Source organism: Trichoderma aggressivum (genome assembly GCF_033847375.1).
Source record: "Trichoderma aggressivum f. europaeum strain CBS 100526 chromosome Unknown scaffold_020, whole genome shotgun sequence".
NCBI classification, from domain to species: Eukaryota; Fungi; Ascomycota; class Sordariomycetes; order Hypocreales; family Hypocreaceae; genus Trichoderma; species Trichoderma aggressivum.
Window position 1 is genome coordinate 117084 of NW_026946386.1, and position 18804 is coordinate 135887.

At 45.5% G+C, this 18804-nt stretch overlaps 7 protein-coding genes across 7 annotated transcripts; 1 reads left to right on the forward strand and 6 right to left on the reverse strand.

The window, feature by feature from the left end:
- Nucleotides 1-452: 452 nt before the first annotated feature.
- Nucleotides 453-1831, reverse strand: Triagg1_5574 (uncharacterized protein; the record flags this gene model as incomplete). Its single annotated transcript, XM_062900103.1, has 4 exons — nt 453-530; nt 679-1078; nt 1146-1267; nt 1682-1831. The coding sequence occupies 4 exons, from the start codon at nt 1829-1831 to the stop codon at nt 453-455; spliced, it is 750 nt and encodes a 249-aa protein (XP_062755374.1).
- Nucleotides 1832-2575: 744 nt separating this feature from the next.
- Nucleotides 2576-3439, reverse strand: Triagg1_5575 (uncharacterized protein; the record flags this gene model as incomplete). The annotated part of the gene is made up of 3 exons (XM_062900104.1): nt 2576-3139; nt 3178-3181; nt 3249-3439. 3 exons carry the CDS (start codon nt 3437-3439, stop codon nt 2576-2578), a joined length of 759 nt encoding a protein of 252 aa, XP_062755375.1.
- Nucleotides 3440-3983: 544 nt separating this feature from the next.
- On the reverse strand, nt 3984-4977 carry Triagg1_5576 (CAZyme family CE4; the record flags this gene model as incomplete). The annotated part of the gene is made up of 2 exons (XM_062900105.1): nt 3984-4134; nt 4196-4977. The coding sequence occupies 2 exons, from the start codon at nt 4975-4977 to the stop codon at nt 3984-3986; spliced, it is 933 nt and encodes a 310-aa protein (XP_062755376.1).
- A 1859-nt stretch (nt 4978-6836) lies between these two features.
- Nucleotides 6837-7787, reverse strand: Triagg1_5577 (uncharacterized protein; the record flags this gene model as incomplete). Its single annotated transcript, XM_062900106.1, has 3 exons — nt 6837-7327; nt 7395-7548; nt 7623-7787. The coding sequence occupies 3 exons, from the start codon at nt 7785-7787 to the stop codon at nt 6837-6839; spliced, it is 810 nt and encodes a 269-aa protein (XP_062755377.1).
- A 1945-nt stretch (nt 7788-9732) lies between these two features.
- On the reverse strand, nt 9733-11243 carry Triagg1_5578 (uncharacterized protein; the record flags this gene model as incomplete). The annotated part of the gene is made up of 2 exons (XM_062900108.1): nt 9733-10577; nt 10634-11243. The coding sequence occupies 2 exons, from the start codon at nt 11241-11243 to the stop codon at nt 9733-9735; spliced, it is 1455 nt and encodes a 484-aa protein (XP_062755378.1).
- Nucleotides 11244-13850: 2607 nt separating this feature from the next.
- Nucleotides 13851-15672, forward strand: Triagg1_5579 (uncharacterized protein; the record flags this gene model as incomplete). Its single annotated transcript, XM_062900109.1, has 5 exons — nt 13851-14516; nt 14572-14935; nt 14983-15047; nt 15098-15231; nt 15300-15672. The coding sequence occupies 5 exons, from the start codon at nt 13851-13853 to the stop codon at nt 15670-15672; spliced, it is 1602 nt and encodes a 533-aa protein (XP_062755379.1).
- A 1797-nt stretch (nt 15673-17469) lies between these two features.
- On the reverse strand, nt 17470-18561 carry Triagg1_5580 (uncharacterized protein; the record flags this gene model as incomplete). Its single annotated transcript, XM_062900110.1, has 1 exon — nt 17470-18561. One exon carries the CDS (start codon nt 18559-18561, stop codon nt 17470-17472), a length of 1092 nt encoding a protein of 363 aa, XP_062755380.1.
- Nucleotides 18562-18804: the final 243 nt, after the last annotated feature.

Sequence of the window (18804 nt, forward strand, 5' to 3'; positions counted from 1 at the left end):
TGAGCACGCAATTTAAGCAAGTCGAGGCGTACATAATCAAGTATCCGCTGTAATCAAGCAGGAATGTCTATACGCAGTGTACCTATATGTGCATCAAACAATAGTTCTGCCAATATTTAGGTCTCAATGTTTATAAAATTCAGCAGTCTTTCTAGGAACGATATACAGGAACAAAGATATAAACACATTATTACTTATTGAGATTTTGGCCAATAAGAACAAATTAACAAATAAAGCTGTTCAATTGCCTGAAGCAACTTCTCGAATGATAAATATCTTCTTTTAGGAAGAGTTGCTATTATCAGCACATGAAAAAGCAGAGCCAATTATTCCATCGGCATACGCATTGATTATCTCTTGAATTACACCGTAGGTAGCTCCCACCGTCATGAAAGCGCCGACGAGGACGAGAAAAGCATTCCATGTCCAAGCAGCCGTCTTCCAATGTCCTCCTACTCTCCAATCGCGATGGTCGTGTAACCACAGGTAGGCTGGTAAAGATATTGCCAAAGGCGCAAAACATAAACACCCTGCAAGGGCGAGTATGTAATTGAATATGGGAATTCCTGACGCAACAACAAAGCTGACGGCTGAGACGCCAGCAGTAATCGAAAACCAGCTAGCCCAGTGGATGACGCTGTTGCGCTGTAAATGAGGAGAATCTCTGAGTACACGTACGAAGAGATATTTGGAACCAATGTGAACATATAGGCAGGCGCTGACACAGAGCCCAATGATTCCTACGCCGTAAGCCACCTTCTTGATGACGGGCCCAGCACTGCCGAGCGATGGGGAGGCAATCCACTGTCCACACCACCGGTACATGACAAGAGAGAAAGCAAGGTAAGAAGTGGTGACAATGGTCATGGAGAGGTAGACAGCCTTTGGATAGTCTTTCGGCTTCTGCATCTCAGAGATAACTGGGAGGAAAGCAGATGTCGCGGCGCTGGAGCAGAATATTGTCGCTGCTGCCGTGACGCCCGCAACAAAAGTAGGGGGGCCAATTGCATGAAATCCCAAGTCAAAGTCGCCGGTTTGTGGAGCGGCTGCTGGGCGATCAAGCCTTGTAACACCAATACTGTGTGATGTTATCAGCTTCCGTCGAGTCTGAAATGTTCGGGCGCAATTCGACGTCTTGAACTTACACCACTATCAGAACAGCAACAAAGGCGGAGCCAAATCCCAACCAGGCAAGCCAGGCCATCTTCTCAAATTTTCTGACACTCGCAAGTGCCGCCACGATTACAGTAGCCACAAGAGTAAACCACTGTGTACAAACTGCATGGTCAGAAAGAGCATTAAGGCCCTCAGACACTCCCAAGATTCCAGAGGCTGCGCAAATGATGTAAGCTAGCAGAAACAAGATGCTCACAGCCTCTCGGAGCAAAGGCCCGCCAACTAGCTGCGCCATGTCTGCGATTGAATGACAGCGGGGATGAGAGTTCCGAAAGTTGCCTTGAATGATGGCGCAATAGGTATTAAGCATCGTCCAACCGACGACGTTGATTGCCCCAGGGAATGCGCCCAGGACAAACATGCAAGATGGAATCGAAAGTACCCCGGTAGCAAATATGTCTGGAAAACGCACTCTCAGTAAACTTTTCATAAGCGGCTTTGAAGGAAGGAGAAAATGGTGACTCTTACATTTAAGGAAGATTACTGACGCGTGTAGCCAACTTACGGTCCGAAAATCAACAGCGCCTTCTTCTCTCCTAAAAACTTCAAAATTGCTTTCATCGGCCTGTTTCGACAAATCGGTGCCCTCTTCTTCGTATCCAAGAGCTGTTTCGATGCGGTCAACCCCATAGCTCGTCTCGGGCGCCTTAGCCATGGCCAACGTAAGGGAAATACCGCAGTAGAATTAAAGGATCTTCACGCTGAAGAGTCCTGGTCTGCGATTTGGATCCGGGAATTGAAAGCCAGAAGAGTGAATTATACCAAATGTGTTCAACGACTAGTGTAAAAAGAATTTAGCAATTGAAAATTAAGAGAATCCTCCCAGCAACATCATTGGTCCTTGGGTTCTTATAAAATAGATCATCCATCGTACTTGTACTTACCATAGGTAACGAACGATATCTACGAGTTAGACCACCCAGCATGAACCTGGGGTAGTGTGGACCGATAAGCATGAAGATCTAGGAGCCTCCACAGACTTCCGCGGCGAATAATCTCTGCTCAACCTATCCGAGGCCGCATGCCGTTTTGTTATTCCCATTTAATTCCCTTCGCCTAATCATGTCCTAGATCGTTGGCATCAGCCATTTGTGGGATTGATAGCACTACTCCAACCCCGCTGGAGAGCGAGCATGGAGAGCATGGAGGTGTTGGAGTAACTGGAGATCAGGTGGTGTCGGTGTATTGATCACTAGCCATGATACAGATAACCAGAAAAATGCCGATATGCAAGGAGGGATTTATTGATATCGAATCTCTCTTCGGAGAGACAATTGGCTAGCTTGCGGGCTGAATGACCGAAGAAATTCAAGCCCTAACTAATCACAGACAAAGCTACTGCCATAAGCCGGTTCGTTATACATGGCCTGAAACATGGGCGTGTATGTCTCAAGGTTGCTTAATTCAGGCACTGGGAGTACCATTGATTCTGGGCCTTGCAGGTAGCTGGAGGTTGGCAAGTCGTGGGACCTGTCCAGCCAACCCCTCCACATTGTCCATAGAGAACTTGTGACCCGCCGCCGGATGGTGGTGCTGATGATGTCGCTGGCGGCGGTCTCGAACTGCTAGAAGGAGGCGAACCAGAGCCAGGGTCACCTAGACCAACGGGCGTGGTATCTGTCTCTTGCATATCTATACAGAGACAGGTTTCCCAATCGGAAGTAGCTTGTCCTGGACAGACGACAGGCTCGAAATCAACAACCACGTTGTCTCCAAAGATTTCATTCTGTGCCATAATGTCGAAATGGTAGCTGTAACCGTACTGGTTTGTACCGCCGACTGTCGGACACCACTGCGCGTTTCCATTATTAGGACAAAGGTTTGTGACCATCACGATGATGCTCTGGCCAGCAGCGCCACCTTTACCACACGTCGAGCAAGGTGCCTCTCCTGTAGAGGTCAATTGATAGCATTTGCCGCACCCCGCACCACACCACGAAGCACCGGCCGTATCGAAGAAAGCCTGGGAGCCGGCAGCAGTATAAACTCCGTTGCCAATACCAAGCTACAGTGCGGCAGTGTACAATAAACGTTAAGATGAAGCATCGTGGTGAAGAGGGGGCCAGGCTTACCTGCCAGGAGGCCATGCCTCCAGAGCTCGAGCCACATCCGCAAGCACCCTCCTGTCCGTCGTAATAGCGCTAGGATTTCCAGTCAACAGCAGTTCAGCAGCCCTTGAAACGCGTATACTTGCCGTGGTTGTTGCCTTAAACGCAGAAGCAGCGCCCGCGATGGCAAGGGCGATGAAGAGAGGGGCCTTCATGTTTACACGTGTTGGGGCGAGACAAGGATGAATAAGAAACAAAATCGATCACAAAATCAATTGGCCTTGCACCAGTCATGTTATGAAGCACTCGCTAGAGGCCCCTCTAGAGGATATATAAATGGATTGATATCCGTGGCTACATATAGAGTATTGACTTGTGTAATCATAGGGAAAACAAAGTAATTGACATACAAAATAATATCCCGGCTGTAATAGCTGTCTTCAATCCAGGCAAAGGTTGTTCTATTAGGCTAGCAGAGAAAAGAGCAAATAAGTAACAGCCTAATCACGAAAAGTAACATCTGACTTCTAGTTTCAATAGGCTAATCAATATACAGGCTAATCATCATGCGAAATAATATTGGAAACTGAATTGAATAGGAAAGAGATATAAGAGGCTAAGTACTGGCTAAACTACTACGAGCCCAAGACATAAATATTCGGACTTATCACCAGTTTTTTATCATCGATAATAGCTGCAAATCCCGATATTTTGTACACCTAGATACTAAAAATCGGGTATCGGTTGAATTTTGATGAACTATTGTATAGGTGACTGTCGTAGCATGGATCCTGCTGGGGCCGGCATTGCAGCGCCAGACATCGGGGAGTTTCGACTCTTGAAATCGTCAGAAATGTAACCCATCGTCACGAATTCCACTCCTTCGTGCTTCATGAAATGCTCGATAAGTCTACAAAGCAACGTCAGAACATATATGAAAACGATATGGTAAGGGCGTCTATGTTACTCACCGTTCGTGCATCAAGATGACCTGTGGTCGGCCCGAGACGTCAGGGTGGCAAGTAATTGGGAAAATAAACTCGTCGTACTCTCTGTAGCAATAATCAAAGGTGTCTCTCCAAATATCCTCCACGTCTCGCGGATTTACATATCCATGGCTGTTGGGTGCAGCTTTAATAAACATCATGGGTGGGAGGTCGTCAATATACCAATTGGCGGGAATTTCCACAAGCCCAGTTTCTTTACCATTGACTAACGGCTTCATCCACTCGTTTGGATGTTTACTATAGTCGATTTTGGTCCATGAATCTCCGGTCCGAAGATAGTACGCCTGACAGTCATGATGGCTAAGGCTGTGATCATATTCAATTCCGTAATCCAACAGAAGCTGTGCTCCCTCGGCACTGGCTTCCCACCATGGCGCAACGCTACCCTTTGGTGGTTTGCCGCAAAATTCGGTGAGCTGTCTATAGGTCTTGTCGAGGATAACTCGTTGTTGATCCAATGTCATGTCTGCTGGGTTCTCATGCGAGTAGCCGTGCAGGCCAATTTCATGACCAGCATCTCGCACCGCCGCCATTTCCGTTGGGAACGAATCAAGAGTGTGACCCGGAATGAACCATGTTGCTTTGATGTTGTATTTATCAAACATCTTCAGCATACGCTGAGTTCCAACAGTGGCAGCGAAGATGCCTGCATAGAATACTTTAGCACTTTTGTCTTTCGATTTGAAAGGGTTGTTCAAGTCTGGTCTTGCCTCGGCTGATGTCGCTTGTTGAGTTTTCGCCTCCATACGATCCCAAAAATCCAGCAACGGCGTCCACGTCAACACCCCAGCTCACTAGAACCCGCTTCTTTCCCATATCTTGGGAGGATTTTCCAATGAATGAGAGCTTGCGGAAAGCGGGATTCAGTCAGCGCCGCTTACAAGTGAGGCATAGGCCGGGTGAGCGAGCAGTGTCCCCAATTAGTCCACGCGTAGTCGAGGTATTGATAATAATATAGTCAGAGTTGACTTGCGAAACATATCCCGAATGTCTGGGAGCGTGAAATTGAGCAGCGTTCTCCTCTCATGCAAGTGGAGGTTGCACTATCACAAACTACTCCAAAGATAATATGGAGTAGTCTTGGAGAGAATTGCTAAGTTGACCCCACATAATGGTTGGAGTAAGCCAGCCTCCAACTATGATGCTGATGGAGTAGATCGCTCAGGTGTCCCTACTCCACATTAGAAGGGTTGGTTTTGAGGTCATACATTCCGCATTAAGGTTAAGATTCGCAGTACTCAAAGTTAATTGCTCATTACAAATCGGAGGACAAGAAAACGATGTATCTGCTCTGTAACGATGCGATGAGAAACTTCACTGCAACGATTCCACATACCCATTTGGAGTGGCCTTTTGAGCCTCAAAGGACAGTTTTTGGGGTAAAAAGGTATATAACTGTAAAATGCGTATATAGTGAGATTATGGTATCTTAATCACTTTGACACACACACTCCATATCGCGACTTGGCTTTATTAGGTCTCTTTTATTACTACAGAAGTAACCATCACCAATTGCTAGTTCATCTCTTCTACGCTAAAATGACAGCCTGGGATGAGGTATTGGAGCGAAACCGGTATTAAATTTACTCCGGAGTACTTACATATTAGACCATACTGACCAGACCAAGAGTGTACTCGGCGACGCATATTCCTAGACCCGACCTTCCAGACGTCAAGCCATCTCCGATCATCATTTGTATGTTATATGGAGACCAGTGAGCCTTCTATCTCCATAACTAACACGATTCATTATAGTTTGTTGCATTGACCTCCGTGTTCCTATTCAAGAGTTTCTCCAGATTTCACCGGAAGGTACGCAATTGTATGAACTGAGTTTTAGTTGCCTATTTACCAACTCGTTTTATGTTCATAGATGCTTTTGTTATTCGAAATTGTGGCGGACGCGTCAAGCCAAATCTCAATGATCTCATGTTTATGGAAGCAACTCAAGTAGGAGCGTTGCAAAATATCATTGTTATTCACCATACAGGTATTATTGAATGACAAATTGGGAAAAGAAATATGATAAGATGTGCTATCTCTAACGAGAATATTAGATTGTGGCTTCACTTATTACAGTGACAAAGGTCTCAAGGAAAAATTAAAAGCCAGACATCCGAACCTCATTGCAGAGGTCGATTCACTGTGTTGGGATACTTTTGGTTCCAGTGATAGGTATGTTTATTACAGCCGTGATCACTACCTGCACGTCTCTCGTCTCTGAGGATACTGAATCTAATGGGGCTTTACGCTAGAAGAAAGCGTTCGGGAAGATTTGCGTCTTTTGAGAGCACAAAAGTTCGTTCGACAGGAACTAAGAGACAATGCCAGGGGTTATGTTTACGATATCAAGACTGGTATTCTTAAAGAAGTTGTATGATTGAATTGCTTGGATTTAGCGGTCAATCGGGACTGCCTCAGGCCCGATGTTTTTCAGAATAGTATTTTTGTATGCAATTATAAAGATAGGTCTAGTGAATGAAGTACATTGCATTGTTCCTCAAAGGAATTACAAACAGTTGTTAGCTCCAGCATTCAACATGCAACGCGCAGTTTACGAGATGAGATACAACGTAAATATGCCAGAGTTCTTCTTGAAAGAAGACTAATTGCTAAAATCGCCACCCGAAGACGTATTCAAGCGGTCCAAAAACCTAACAATCATTTCTTCTATCTCGTTTCGGATGCTCCTTAGCTGTTCTGCTGTTTTTCGTCTCCTCATGACGGGGCTATCAAGTTCAAATGGACTTATTTTGTCCTGAAGCCAGTAGATATCTGCGATATCTTCAAAATGAGGTATAGTGGCGGGCTTTGTAGCACCAGCTCGCACAAGTTCTCTGCCCCTAGCCTTTGTCACGTCCCAGTGATTTTCCGAAGTGTCTGTATTGAGAAACGGCGTTGTGAAGCTAGAGAGCATCGCTTTGCGAAGGCTGAGATCAGCTCCGGTTCCAAACGGCCCTGGAAGCTTGCCACCTGATATATTACCAAAGGAGAACCCGAGAAATTCTTCTGCGGCCGTTGAAACGTAAGAGAAGTCGAAATCTAATAATGCAGTTACTTTAAGCGTGCCTGCATCGAACAGAATATTATTTGTTGCTATGAAGTGTCAATCTAGAAGGCCTAAAAATGCTCAAGGCTCGATGAGAAAAGACTAGGTACTTACTAAAATCTCCATGAATAAGCACTCTACGGACCTGTACATAGTCTTTCAAAGTCTCGTCAAGTTGGTAACCGATAAACTTGTCCAGTTTTGTCCGTAGCCCATTTTCTTCCCAGCCCACTATGACCGGGTTTTCATCGGCCTCCTGAAGCTTGATCTTAAAGACGGAACGAATAAAATCCATGTAGGTGGCAGAAGGTTGTCTTTTAATAAAGACATTTGACCACTAACTATTATTCCATGCTCGTCAAACTTCAGGCCTCCGAACATTTCGATCGTGTTCGGGATCTCGAATTGATGTAGTAGGGCCAGAATATCGGCCATTTGCCCGAGCACAATGGATTTATCTTCCAGAGATAATGTGTCAAAGCGTTTTGCAGGTATGGTTCCAGGCATGTATTGTTGAATTGTGAACCTTTGTCCACTAGTTGTACCAGCCCAAGCATATCTATGTGGAATAATGTCACTGTACTTTGTTTTCGCAAGTGCTTGTCGGGCTAGCGTCATAAACGCAACTTCATTTTCAATGCGGTTGTTGTTATTTAGGCCAGTTCTTGGATCGGAATTCGACAGTCGGACAAGGAGAGATGTAGAATGTGCTGGAAATGGAACGGTCCCCGGCTGGGTTCTATCAGACTGAAAGGATTTGATGTTCATTGCTCTGGCGATGGGTGATTCCAGAGTAAGGATCAATACTTTTTGCCTGAATCAGAGTTAGATGATGTCCCATAGCAAGAAGAATCAGCCTATACCTCTGGGGCATTCAATTGGAGAAGCGACTTGACGACGTCAATACGTTGGTGATATTGTTCATGGTTCATTTGGAAGCGCTCTAGCCAAGGCAAAGCCTGAAGTAGCAATTAGGGAGCGTCGATTGAGGCAGCGAATAGGTATGATACTTGCCAGCGACGGATAAAGATTACTGAGATCAAAGAGACGTTATATAAAGAGCATGGGGGGGCATCGGTCGTGCCAAACCGCTACGAAGATTTCAACAAGGCATATAGAAACTTACAATACCTCGTTCGGAATACCCCATTCGGTTTAGACATACGTGTTGGTATGTACATGTAGTTGCACAAAGAAGAAAATCCTGCGATAACAGGTACCTGTCTGGTAGTGGTGTGCTAATCCACACAACCATCTAAGATTGAATCCTTGGATACCCAGGTTTGCCAGGACTGGTTATATGTGACTGCCTGCTTGGTGAGATATATTCGCTTTTATCTATCGATCGCCTTGACCGTTATATTTGTGAAATGGAGAAATTTCGACCATGCTGAGATATTCAATATGCATAGAGATCATATAGCTCAAGAGATGTCCCATACCGCAAACCGTGTTTGGTGACTTTACGCTCGAATATGACCTCGAGAACCTAAAGCGCTGGCCCGCCATAGCATGAAACAACGTAAAGTATGCGCACGACAAAAAGCCTCGTTATCGCATCACGCCGAACTTTTCATTAGGTCAATGTCGAATAAGCGCACCGAATTAAACCTGCATTTTAATTACAGCTTAGTTATTAGTTACTACATATTTGTGCAGCCCATTGAGATTGCATTGAAGGTACCTTTTCACAAACCAGTGCCCAAAGGCGTGCATACGCTAGCGTTTAACTGACCTGGTCGTTGTATGAACCTCTGCGTGAATCTGAAAGAGCAGTGGGAGAAGAATACCAAAGCGTCGAATGCGCACACTTCAAAGCGCCCTGCAATTCGAACCAATCACTCCCATCCAGTTGCTCTAGTGCTTATGATCATCTTTCAATACACACGGCCAGAATTGCCACTCAGAACAATAATTGCTTCATGATATTTGATGCTTGGGAAAAACGAACATCATATTGGAAGATTTTATTCACTTTCTACGAGTAAAGAAGGGAGAAGGCATGGCGGCGGAGGCGAAATGTAATACGAGTGAGATAATAAACGGGAGCGCGTGGGGTTCTGTCTAATTTACCCAAGTCGCTGCATTGAAGAATCCCCTTTGCCTTCCAAAGTTTTGTAAATTTTACCTTCAGGTTAGTCTCGTTATTTTGGGCACTGCTTGTGGCGTTTGAGGATAGTCAGGCATATTTGGATTTCATCATCTGGCTCTAAAAGCACTTCTTGGTCACTGCTTCTTTCTCATTTCACGGGCATAGAATATATTCCCTCTTCCCTCTCGCAAGCCCAACTTTACGAAAACTTCATTTGTTATATGATAGTCTCACTTTACATCTCCACCCCATATCTCTCAAGGCCAATGGATTTAACAACATCTTGACTCATTCCATTCTCGTGTGCAAATATAATCAATAGAGAAGTTAGTGCATGATCAGTATCAGAAGAAACAATCGTCAGAATGAAGTTTTGCATACCTCGTGAGAGCTGCAGTGAAGCATACGGATATTTTTGTAGGGCATGACATGAATCGCCCCGGTCTCAAGATTTCTCAGCTCAATGAACTTCGGCTCGAATGCAAAAATCCAAGGATAGCTGAGAGCAAAGCTTTGGGGTGATCCATTCCAGTCTAATCGTAACTCCGGTCGAGATCGCTTACCGTTGCGGTCGACGAAAAACGAGAATTCGGTGTAATTAAGAAGGAATTCTTCGTCTATTCGCTGTATATGAATAGGCCTAGGGCCGTTCTTGAGAGCGAACTCGATGGAGGCATCTGCCTCGTCAAGAAGCATTTGGGTTTCAAGTGTTTCTAATGAGATAACTTCGAACCCTTGACGGCTCGCGACGCAAATTTTCGATTTCAAGAAGTGCACTGAAAATGTTTCTTTGGGGATGTAGAACTCTCGGGACAACTCAAGGTCATTGTAGCCGCCATCCATGGATTCACCACTGGGTTTCGTATGACTTGCTTCAAATACCTTGATCGTAGTTGATAATGAGCCTGATTTGACACATGCTACCATGTACTTTCCTATGCAAACTCCAGCCTTAAAAAAGGTACACTTTTTCTGAAGTGTCTTCGAATTTTGTCCAATCGAGAAATCATTGAAATCCAGTTTCACTAGAGGATAAGATTGTAAAATATTATTCGACAATATCAGTAGAAGATTATACTCTTCCAAAATATCGATCTGAGTAATCTTTTGAACGTCATGCACTTTTTCGGGGACCGCGTCGTGTTTCTCACGGTTAGAGAGATAAAGGCCGTTGTCTGTGCCAAACAGTATTTTCCGCCCATGGTCTACAAACGGCTGTTAATCGATTCATTTCAGAAGTTGGCGTAAAGCCCAATCTTACCAAATGGTACAGCACAGTTAATCTTTCTAGAGTCCCCGAAGAAATTGGTGAAGATTATGCTGGGATTGGAGATTTCGGGATGAACTCGCAGACGCTCGTGAGCGGTGCCGATAATATCCATCAATTTCTCTTGATCTGCCTCACCGGGTGCATACAGAGTCAATTCAAAACCTGTTTTCCCCAAATGACAAAAGGTTATTGGCCACGCCTCTTTGCTCACGGTATTCGCGCTGCTAGCCTTCATAAACCTGAGAAACGAGAATCGTCTAAGGCGAGATGTGTGCGTATCTTCCTGCTGCGTCTTAGATAGAAATAGAAGTTCAAGAGGGATAGGCCGGCGGTAAACTTCAATCTTGTTGCTGCTTTGGTTCCAGCTGATATTGGCGAATAGTATGGCATGGTCGAAAAGTAATACGGTAATTTTTGAGGCGTCTGTGGAAGACGCCTTCAATTCGCCCGTAAACAATAACTCTCGGCCATCTTCATTAAGTTTTAGGTCTGCTGCTTCGCTCGTTTGAGATTGCAGCAATTCGCGAATCGTTTCCAAATTGGCTGTTGGCCTGCTTTCCATAGTCTCATCATTGGGGTTTTTAATGCCGTCCTGATTCATGGTCAATCGGGTTGGAACATTCACAGGGCAGAGTAAAGTTGCCAATAATAAAAGATAAGATAGACTGGACTATGATACTTAATCACAATGTCTCCGTACTTGAGTGTTGTTCAGCCATTTTCCGCAGCTTTCAGCAAATAATAGCTAAATTTCTGCCTGGAGTACGAAGTCACGATCAGCACTAATCGCAGGACGTGGCGCAGCGCATTCCCGCAAAATCCCTTGCCCAGCCAACAATAAAAGTACATGGATATAGAGCAGCGCACGTCCTGCCTTGTTTAGCAGGAGACATTTGACTGGTTTTGAGTATCTCATAGGCATGGAATACGAAGTAGCATAAGCAGCAGCAGCAACTAATACGAGCTGGTTTAGGAACATTGGCAATAAAACTGCCAAGGTTGTCAGCCTGGAGATGACGTGAACACATTCTTTCTGGGTGAATATTCGGGAGGAACAAAGGCGTTTAGATCCTCTATCCTTCTTCCAGTGTCATGTATGTGTTATTAGCCGCACTCCATCGAGGAGGCGGCTATCAACAGTCTAAGCAATAGCCGCAGCAAGCGGTTCCACATAACAGGCGAAGCCAATGTCGAACCTTAATTGGTGTAGATTGGCTAAAGTTGTGAGCACTCTCTTTAGCAAGGCTATGGGAATCGTTCAGCTTGGCAAAGCTTGGAATTAGACCACACCACAACTAGATATATCTACATGATACAGATATCCCGCATCAACGCCCCCTCATATTGACTCGACGAGGAAATTGAGAGTCATGGTGCCTGTTGAACGGCACACGTACAAAGCATCCAGGCGGTTTATGATTGGGATGAGAAATCCACTGTGTCAAGGGCACAAAAAAAAGTCCATCAGGTAATCAGTATCAAAGCCTAATGTTAAACCTCAAGATGGAGCATAGTATCAGCTCTATCTACAGACTATGAATTGGTGCTGAATATCCCCGAATCCCCTGGTCTACCAAATTCTGGCCTACACTGGCTAAGCTAGAAAAGAACTACTAGGAAGGGAAGGGACCTCGATGCGGTGAGATTAGCCCGACGGATAAATCTGGCAGGCTCTTCACAGGACACAACTGGTCATCATGTTCTTCATGACCGATAACAATATATGAAAGATGCAGAATAGTTTGCATCTCTACAGCGGTCCACCGACCATAGCATTGTCAAACTCTCTGTCGCGTCTTGGGCTAGCTTAGACGAGATTGATGGGCAACAGAACCTTGGAAGCAAAACGATTAAAGATCACACATTTGCCATCGCTTCCTCCTTCTCTTCTCCCCGCCTTCCTACAGGATTCTACTTTATACATAAATATCTTTCTTGATGGATAAATTGGCCGGCGCCCATGAAGAGATTTTCCGGACTAGGACCTGTGCGCTTGATCTATCTGCTGTGTCTTATTCTTTGGTTAGGTAGTAATAGATAGGAGAATTTAGGTGCGATGGTTATTGTACCCCTTCGCCTTTTTTAGCTCGACATTATCCATCGGCACCACATGGAAAGGGCGTGTTGACGAGATTGCAACGTTAGCCATCTTGTTCTCCGCCCTCATGAAATGATAAATAGATATCGATTGCATCGTTTTGTTACCCCATCCAAGGCCATGCTACAGCGCCAGCTACTAATATAGCGGTTTGTTAAGATTTGGAGGCGGCTTCAACACGTTTCCATCCATACGCCACTTGCAAACGTTGGGCTCGAGACAAGCGCAAACTTAGGGGGCCAGGCCAATCAGTGGACGCTGCATCAGTTCAAAGGTGGGTAAAGGCTCCCCAATTACGCGCAAAGTGAACTATCTAGGTAAGCTTACCTGGGTAGTCAATCTTCTCCGTGTCAACACTTCACCGTAAAGACCGGGTTATGGTTAGATATACGCGATGTTCCCTGGCCTTGTGTTATCTGGCCTACGGAGCCCCTACATCTGGTGACCTCTTGCCGAGGTGTAGCCCAACACGCATTAATTCAGCTCTGGCTCCAGTTACTCCGCATCCTCCCCCGCCTTGCAGTACAATCATGGCCGCAATATTCTTCCATCTCTCGGTAAATCGGCACGCTGGACTGTAGCTTATCAACGCTAACAGGGGGTTGAGAATGAAGCTTTTCCCTCCTTGTGCACATTTTGGACCAAGCACCTTCGCTCTTTATCAAGAAAGGTGGTCTCTTAACGGCTATCTACCCCACATACGATCAACCACGGAAATATCCAGACTAACAAGGACGGAGTACCTCGTACTTACATACTTACACGCGACTCAGGTGACGTTACATTGTCTATATTGATACTGATTATCCCGTCATAGGGAAGTTTCTGGGATCAGGAAGCTCCTACTTCGTGTAGATCGGCGTAATCAGGTTGGGGTTGATTGACTAGAATGCCAATGACTTTCCCCCACACAAGCGATCAATTCTAGCGACAGTCACATTCCATACGCCAAAAAGAACAATTATTCCTACCTTGGTAGGCGTATATATCTACAACATCCGCAAACTGTAGCTCGTTTTCATCACTTGGTCCAGCAAACTCCACATGAAACACAGCATCTGCCAGCGAGCTGTTGGTCGAATACCTGGGCTTTAGGACTCCGATATCATTATGGAGAAACACGAGGAGGCGGCAGTTGCCGGGCAGGAATTGGGCCATGGGGAGAAGGGAGAGCTCGTTCACATCGATGTAACGCGTGATATCACTCGCGCTGAACACGAGCTTGGCTTCTGGCAGGCCATGAGACAGTATCCCACGGCTACGTTCTGGGCCATGTTTTTCAGTATTGCCGTCATCATGTCGGGTTATGATGGCCAAATCATCTTCTCTTTTTACGCTCTCCCAGCATTCCAAAAGCGATACGGAAATCTTGTCGGCGGCTCCTACGAAATCCCTGCCCCATGGCAGACCGCCCTCGGAATGGGCAACCCAATCGGCCAAGTTCTTGGTGCACTTGCCAGTGGCTATCCGATGGAACGATTCGGCCGAAGATGGACACTAGCTGTGTGCTGCGTATGGTCAATCGGCTTTGTTTTTGTGCAATTTTTTGCCAACTCTCTTTCGATGCTCTGCGCCGGCGAAATTCTAGGCGGTCTAGCTTACGGTTTCTACGTGGTGATTGCTCCGACCTACGCGTCGGAAATCTGTCCCCTGGCTCTCCGGGGTCTGCTCACGGCATTCATCAACTTGGCCTTTGTCATCGGTCAGTTTATTGCGCAAGGAGTTGCTGCTGGCCTAGAGGGCCGAGAAGATGAGTGGGCATATAAGGCGCCATTTGTATGTATTGGCTCTCGCACATCGGCAGAATTGGCAACGTAATTAACGTGATTAGGCACTGCAATGGCTCTGGCCCTTAGTGATCCTCGTGGGCCTACCATTTGCTCCAGAAAGTCCATATTGGCTTGTCCGCCAGGGACGCAAGGAAGATGCCCGTAAGGCGTTGGTGAAATTGTCGTCTTCTAAAAATGCACCAGATATCGACCAGGTGCTGCTTGGAGTAGAGCAGACAGATCTCCTGGAACAAGAATTTGAAGCAACGACGAGCTATTTGGATTTGTTCAAGGGTGTCAACCGCGTACGAACCGAGATTACAATCATGGTATATCTAATCCAAGTCATAGCAGGTAATCCGCTTATTGGCTATGCCAACTACTTCTTTGAACAAGCCGGCCTTAATCCTGCAGAGGCATTCAACAGTTAGTATTTTAACCATCAACGCGCATGCACTGCTAACGGTTAATAGTGGGCGTTGGAAACACGGCGTTGGGATTCGTCGGTACCATCACATCATGGTTTCTACTAAACTATGTGAGAGATCCAGAGCCCTAGATAGAACGTACCCATACTGACAACAATAGTTCAAACTCGGTCGCCGAACAATCTACAACACCGGCATGTGGGTGATGACGGTGCTTCTCTTCGTCATCGGCTTCCTCAGTATCCCATCTCACAATACAGGTGCGATCTGGGCGATGGCCAGTTGCATGGATGTGTAAGTTGAGCATCTTGTCTCGTTAATTTTTTTTGGTCTTCACACTAACTCTAAATTCCCATGTGAAGGTGGACGTTTATCTATCAGATGACCGTTGGGCCTATATGCTTTGTTGTCATCTCCGAGATATCTTCTACACGATTGCGGACAAAGTCTATCGCGATTTCTACCGCTGTTCAATCATTCTTCAACATTATCAGCACAATCGCCATGCCGTATATGTTAAATAGCGACCAGGCCAATTGGGGAGGCAAGGCGGGCTTTTTGTTCGGAGGATTCAGCTTCTTCTGCGCCATCTGGTGTCATTTCAGGCTACCTGAGAGCCAGGGAAGGACATTTGAGGAGCTTGATATCCTCTTTCAGAGAAGAGTACCACTAAGACAGTTCAAGACTTATGACCTCTTGGTAGAGACAGAAGGGGAAAAGACTACGACGGCATGATACCTAACGAAGGAGAAAAATTATTGCTTCTACCACTCGTTCGTGGCAAACTCAGTTTCCACAGTACGAGGATGATTATTTGATAGGGTTAAACCTTTAATAAAAGGATCATTTCCGTTTGTTGCTCTCCATGGCTCTCTATTTATCTGAACCCTCGACAAAACTGCATGCTAGTCAAGCGTCATGACTAGTTATCGCTGTTAGGTTATATAATAGAAATAGTGAAGCCTGAAGGCCTTCATCAGCGCTGTACCATTGCTTATTGACCTTATCTTGCATTCGAAGGGTGGATGTCAATCATTTGATCAGACGGATAACGTTATGGTCTAATCGGAGCCGGCACTATCTACTCATCACGGAAACGTCAACGCTACCGCATGTCATAAGGGTTCATTGGGGGGAAATAAACTAATAATGGAAAATGGGACTAGGAAATCACTTTCACCTTGGAATCAGGGTTCTCGTAACATCATCGCCCATGCAGTAGACCAGCCTCAGAGTGACGAGATGTGGAGCAAACTTGCACGGAAATGAAATGATTAGCAAGCTCGATGGTTGTGTAAATTTGTTTTTGTTAGTGAGAATATATTCTCAGCCTATCGCAAGGACTTACAGACAGACACAGTGGACTATGATCCTCTTTCGCCATTTCGACGATGATCCTAGCCCTCTTTACCGAAGAGACCTACTATGCAAGGTTCAAGCAGCGCATATCAAGGGAGAAAGGCACAGAGCCCTTACATACGCAGGCAGCGCCGTTGCGGGTAGCGCTACTGCCAACAGCCTATCTCGTTATGGACTAACCGCTGGACTTCCTCCCTTTCCAGTTCCACATAAGTCAGGCCTCATACCAAAAACGGGGATATAGGTCTTAAGAATATATATCTAATGTTCCAAACTCTAGGAATAAATTGGGTAGGCAGCTTAATTGGATTTCTAGGAGTTGCTCTCCTCCTTATCGTTTCTCTTGTTCATATATAGGTCAAAGATCAGAGCAAAGAGTCGGTTTGAGACCAGTCGATACTAAAATCAATTAAACTGCATATCATGATGAGGATACGCAGCTTTGTTTCAATCTTGAGTATTACTCAAACATTTATAGTCGGCTACAACTAAAGTTGGGTTGTTATAATCAGGGGTTCAAGCAGCATTGGAAGTATCAGCGGAAGACAAACGATTTGATAAGCCGGTACAATAATGGGTTTGGTCTTCAGAGGTCCTAATGCTAGCTCAAGATGAATGATTTGTCACAGCTCGAACTAGATGCGATTGTCCTACTAGATTCTTATGCCCTTAAGCTGAATATTTCCCTAAAGTGGGATCTCCAGCTTTTATACCGCATCAGTGAAGCTCTCCTCTACACGATTATGTTAGCTTTAGCTTAAAGATACATCAACCCATCTTGATGTTCCTATAGGGTGATCTTTCAAAACTTCGCCGGCCATGTAGTTGTGAACTTTTGTTATTAGTGTATCTTGTGGGTTTCTGTGAACGTATAATGGACATACCATAAGCCTCCCCGACTACCTTGAAGCAGCTCCCATTAGGTCGAATAAATATTGGCAAACTGCAACCAACGATGATTGAGACTACATCTCCAACCTGTGTTTTTGATGGCCCAATGCAAAAATGGCCGTTACTTGTAACAAAAAGGCGTCGCAGTCTCATAACATTTTCGATGACTTGATTCTCAGTCCGCAAAGTATTTGGATCGATGAATGCCCCTGCTGTAAGAATTCTTTTCAATTTTCCATCATCAACGACGTTCACCGGCTGTAAAGTTTCTGCACGATGTAGTCAATACAGGATGAACTGCGCACATTGGGTAATGCTTTCGGCACTGGGAACAATTCCAAGGTCTGCCGAAACTTCACTTACAGTATCCAGCTGCAAGGCATGAACGTTTAAAATGCTGAAATCATCGCAGAAGCTTATTTGAGGCTCCAAATGGCCAGACGCAGAGTACCCATGGCCATGCAAATACAAAGCATCTGTGGAGCCCATGAAATAGCACTGTATGCGCATAAAAGAAGCGTTAACGAAGAGTGTTGGTCGTTGTTCATTTGCTTCTCGTCTCCAGTCTGGAACCCACGATGGCAGGCTTCCTTTATGGTCTGGGCCGGATGCAGCAAGCAGAAGGTCCAATGATTTCTCTTTCATGATAATGAAAGAAGCAGCCTCCCGATATACTTGCTCAATAGTTTTGCAATAGTCGATATCAGGCAAAGTATCGTTATATTCCTTTCCAACCAGACCTAAGACGGCGAAGACCTTGTCTTTCGGATCAGTAGCGTCTCTGTCCCAAATGTTCCATAGGAGATCTGAGAGTTTGCTACCCAGAAGTCTCTTTTGAGAGATATGGATCGCTAACCCATACCGCCGCTTCAACGATGCCCAAATTTTCCATCTTTTGGTACCTTTTACCAGACAACCCATATCATCCCACGCTTCTTGGTAGTTCATGGCCTTTTCAATTGTTTTCCATTTCAGCGTTGAACTACCACATTGGAGTATAGCTTCCCTTGCCTGCCAAATCTCCTGCACTACCCAGGTGCGTGACCACCACGGTCTCGCAAGTAGGTTGTCAACAGCCTCCCAATCTTCTTGTCGAGCATTTTCGAAGAATGGATGATATACGCAATCATACAAAACTGGCGCACCTGAAACAATGTGCCCACGCTGCTTGCTGTTGAGTATGATCTTATTCCACATGTCACTCGTCGTCGTGCTTTTCATCTCTTGTTTTTCTTCTTCAGTCAAATCAAGAGAGTATGGTTGCCAGAGATCTTCGATAGAATCACCATTGTCCAAACCCCATCTTCCTTCAGTAGGGCTGATATATCTTCCTTCGCAATCTGCGCAAAGCCTGCTCCAGGGTGTCCGAAACATCGAAACGTTGACCGTTCAAAGACAAACTGGGACGAACTTCATCTGGGGCATCTGAGGCGCCCCATGCATACGAAAGTGCCTCATAGTCTGGAGATTGATCTAGGGGAAACTCTGAAATAGTGCACAGCGAAGGTGCTTCATATTCTCCGGGTAGAAGGGTTAGGAGACGTATGTGCCTTGTAGTTTCAATGTCCTTAAACGTGTATTGTAGAGCCATTGTGAGGGTCAAAGCGGCTGCGCTTT